General features: G+C 49.1%; 1 protein-coding gene across 1 annotated transcript; it reads right to left on the bottom strand.

The window, feature by feature from the left end:
* Positions 1-79: 79 nt before the first annotated feature.
* On the bottom strand, positions 80-1,141 carry ZSCAN4 (zinc finger and SCAN domain containing 4; the record flags this gene model as incomplete). The annotated part of the gene is made up of 2 exons (XM_077749046.1): positions 80-886; positions 979-1,141. Coding segments are annotated over 2 exons (906 nt in total), but the record flags the coding sequence as incomplete, so codon positions are not given.
* Positions 1,142-1,148: the final 7 nt, after the last annotated feature.

Raw genomic sequence — 1,148 nt, 5'->3', positions numbered from 1 at the left:
CAAACTGAGAAATTCCATGACCTCCTTAAACTTACATTTTAATGGAGTAAGACAGTAAATGGAAAATACAATCGGGAAATTATAAATTATGATATAAATGGAGAAGTGCTATGGAAATATACATGCATATACATTTATGAACATTACTTTGGGGCTGCATCTGAGGAAGCTTCTGGCGTGGAAGCAGCACTTTTTAAGGCCATCTTCTGGTGAGTCCTCAGGTGGCGGTGGTAGGTGGATGACTGGCGGTAGCTTCTCTGGCAAAGGGAACATGAATAGGGCCTGTCTCCCGTGTGGATTCTCTCATGAGCCTTAAGGTTGGTTTTGTGGCTGAAGGACTTTTCACACGTGCTGCATGTGAAAGCCTTCTCTCTTGCGTGAATCATCTGGTGCACGCGTAGGTCTGACGCTTGGAAGAAGCCTTTGTTACACTCAGCACAGATAAATGGCCTCTCGTTATTGTGTCTTCTCTGATGGGCTTTTAGCTGAGAGAAATACCTAAAGATCTTGGGACACTGTTCACATCTGTATGATTTGGGGGCTTCATGGGATCTTTCCTGGTGTCCCTCACATGTGGAGGTTCCCTCATGCTGGTGGGTAGGAACAGGCTCGGGGGTGGCCTGGATTGGTGGAGAGAGAGACCCTGGTCCCACTTCCATAAGCACATCTTGATGTGGGGGTCCTTCCAGGGACCCCTCCTGGGACCCGGAGGGACCTAGACCTGCTCTTCCAGAGCTGAGTGGATTCTTCAAAGAGACACAGTCATCTTCAGGCCTAGGACGATCCTCTTCCTGGATAATGAGTAGGGAAGGGATTTCATTGCCTTGACTAGTGACGCTGCCATTTACTTGGTCAGTGTTGCCACCATTTTCTTTATCTTCATCTCCTGTGAGGGGAAAAATGTGACTCAGTGAAGTTGTACCCGGGAAGGAGTCCACACAGAACATCCCCTCTGCTACCTTGGCTTACCCCACTCACCTCGTCCTGTTTCCAGGGCAGAATCCCGGGGAGCACAGGAGGGTGTCCCCGTGTTCTCTCCTGTTGGGGTTCCTGCTGACAACTGTTTGCCGAAATGAACAATGACTTCTCTTAGGGGCATATTCTCAGAAAAGAGGGCTTCCTGTCCCTGCATGCGGACATGGACCTGT

The sequence above is a fragment of the Crocuta crocuta genome, unplaced genomic scaffold (genome assembly GCF_008692635.1).
Source record: "Crocuta crocuta isolate KB4526 unplaced genomic scaffold, BGI_CrCroc_1.0 C28473558, whole genome shotgun sequence".
Classification (NCBI taxonomy): domain Eukaryota; kingdom Metazoa; phylum Chordata; class Mammalia; order Carnivora; family Hyaenidae; genus Crocuta; species Crocuta crocuta.
The sequence above is the reverse complement of the archived record's forward strand: the minus strand, read 5'-3'. Positions and strand labels throughout refer to the sequence as shown.